Source organism: Belonocnema kinseyi, chromosome 8 (assembly GCF_010883055.1).
Source record: "Belonocnema kinseyi isolate 2016_QV_RU_SX_M_011 chromosome 8, B_treatae_v1, whole genome shotgun sequence".
Lineage (NCBI taxonomy): Eukaryota > Metazoa > Arthropoda > Insecta > Hymenoptera > Cynipidae > Belonocnema > Belonocnema kinseyi.
Window position 1 is genome coordinate 65339018 of NC_046664.1, and position 2553 is coordinate 65341570.

At 28.9% G+C, this 2553-nt stretch overlaps 1 protein-coding gene across 1 annotated transcript in view; it reads right to left on the reverse strand.

The window, feature by feature from the left end:
* The window catches only part of LOC117177857 (serine/threonine-protein kinase atr), a 31655-nt gene that overhangs the window by 7312 nt on the left and 21790 nt on the right, over positions 1-2553 (reverse strand). Inside the window, exons 20-24 of the mRNA XM_033368879.1 lie at positions 2367-2553; positions 2102-2274; positions 1725-1868; positions 1402-1559; positions 1082-1313 (exon numbers count right to left, since the gene is read on the reverse strand). The exon at positions 2367-2553 is cut by the window's right edge and continues 1 nt beyond it. Of these exons, the coding sequence (XP_033224770.1) occupies positions 1082-1313; positions 1402-1559; positions 1725-1868; positions 2102-2274; positions 2367-2553 (894 nt within the window). The remainder of the gene's footprint in view (positions 1-1081; positions 1314-1401; positions 1560-1724; positions 1869-2101; positions 2275-2366) is intronic.

Below are 2553 nucleotides of genomic sequence, written 5' to 3' on the forward strand. Positions count from 1 at the left end.
TTTTTGGACAATTTAATACGAAAAAGAAGTTATTGTATAATTTCTAAATTGAATCCCTGCAAAGTAAACAATTATATTTTGAATTAAAAACAGTCTAAATTAAATATGTGATTAAAAATGTCTAACTTTTGAATTTGAAAATTTTTAAATTTAAAGCGATTAAGATTTGACAATTTAATTTTGAAAAAAATACTGTATCTTTCAAAGTCAAACCTTCTGAAATTTTAAATTGTTATTACATTACAAAATTAAAATTGAACATTAAAGGCGATTAGATAAATTTGTATAAAATGAAAAAATAAATTGAATTATACTAAAAAAACTTTCAAGCTAGATAGTAATTTTAAATGGGAAACATTAAAAATGAAAAAAAAAATCTACTCCAGAACACTTCATGTAAAACTCAAAAAATGTATAGTTATAAATTTTAGTTGCAAAATTAAAACCTATGAAAGGGAAAATTTTGAAACTGAGCATTCAGAATGAAAATTCGGAAGTCTAAAATTGTAACTATTTAAAATTACCGAAATGATTCAATTACTTTCATTTTTATCTTTTTTATTTCAAACTTAATTTTTAATTTTCTAATTCCAAATCTTCATTTAGAATTATTATTCAATCTTGAAATTTTCTAATAAAATATTTCTCAAGTTTGAATGATTTACTTGTTAACATTTTCAACTAAAAATCGTAAAATTTTAAGATATTTCATTGAAAATTAAAATAAAGAATACGCAACGAGAAGTAAAGGAAGGTTAAATGGGGTAAATGACGGGATATTAAGAGAGGAATTCCTGAAAAGGAGATGGAGAGTTAAGATATAAGAGAAAATAAGATGAGATGAATCAGAGGGGAAATTGTGGAGGTAAAGTTCGGAAAATTATGGAGGGGAATTAGGGGAAATGATTGGAAAATAGGGTGGGAAGTAAGGGGTGGACTAGTAGCCTAAAAATCCTTACGTAATTAATGGACGCTCCCTATCAGTTTTAAACTTTAATAATATTCACTTAAAATTTAAATTTAAAAATATTTGTAATATATTAAATATTTAAAAGAAAAATAAAGAAATTATCATACATACATAAGTCCTGATATAAAGTCTTCTCTGTCTCGATTCTGGATCTTTTTGGAGGTACTTATTTACAATATCGTTGAACTCCATCAAACGGAAATCTCTCCGAAGATCATCTTTTGGTTTACACATGAAAAGGTAATTATTTCCATCCGAACCTTTCAATGTTATCCTTCTTGGTCGTTGAAGCGATGGCATCAACGTTACTTTTTCTGCAATTCCTACTATCTGAACCCAGTGTCTATAAATAAATAAAAAAGATCGACCAGATTACTAGATTCTAAGATGAGAAACTAAAATTGATAAACTTAAAAAAATGGGCGTTCTACCTTGAAAAAGGCTCGTGGTTTTTCAGCGACTCTCCTTTCAATGGAAGATGAAGTTTCCTGAATTTTGAAGTTGGCATCATTATCGCACTGAATCTTGGATTTCTTAAAAGATCTGGCAATTTTTTTGATAATATAGAAACAGTCGTGGTGGATATAGTCTGCAAATAAAAAAATTAAACTTCTTATTTCTGCCGAGTTGAGATTTCTTTTCATTATATTAAACTCGAATGAGAAATTGTTTAGCAGTGCACGAATTACTCAAATGTATTTTTGCATCCTTCCTGTTATAAATTTTCGAAATTTCAAGTAAACAAATGAATTACCTGAGGTACATCATTGTTCGAAAGTTCAATGAGTCTTGCCCACAGGTCACGAAAATCATTCACGAGCTTTCTCATTTCGGGGGTCCTCATTTTTTCGTGACTTAATATTTCCTCACAGCGAGTTTTACGCATTGGGTAAGCAGACTAATAAATAATATTTCATAAATTAAGGAAATGAATATTAATATTCCGCAGATTTAATCTTAAGTTATATGATAATAATATAAAATTAAGCTAAAAAGACCGACCAGTTCATTGATTCAAGCCTTCAAGATTAAACAGTTTTTAAACTTGGCTTTCAAAACTGAAGATTAAAAATTGAAAAGTTTAATAGAAAAAGATAGGAAATAAGTAAAATAGAAAACAAAAATTCTTACATTGTCAACCGAAGCCATCATCCAAAGACAATGCTGAGGGTGAGCAGCGATTAATTTCACGATAATTGTCCTTAACGTTACTTGAACTTCCTTAGACGGATGGCAAATTCTGGAGACGAGTTGGCTGAATGTTGTGAGCCACGTAAAAGTCGGTAGTGAATCCATAAATATTTCTGAAATTATGAATTCAATAAATAAAATATAATTTGTGTTATATAATCCAACAAAAAAAGCATGATAATTCTTCAAAAATCGCGATAAATACCTATCATTTTGGTCATTTTTGATAAACCTTCAGTTTGAAGTTTGTCTACAGTACCAGCCTTCGTACATTGTTGGGTGCGGGAAGCGAATTCCAAAAAAATTGTCAAAAGTTTTGGCATTGATTGATGGACGTATTTGCAACCATACATTAAGGATTTTCCGTAATAGTTTATCATGTGCACTTGCAT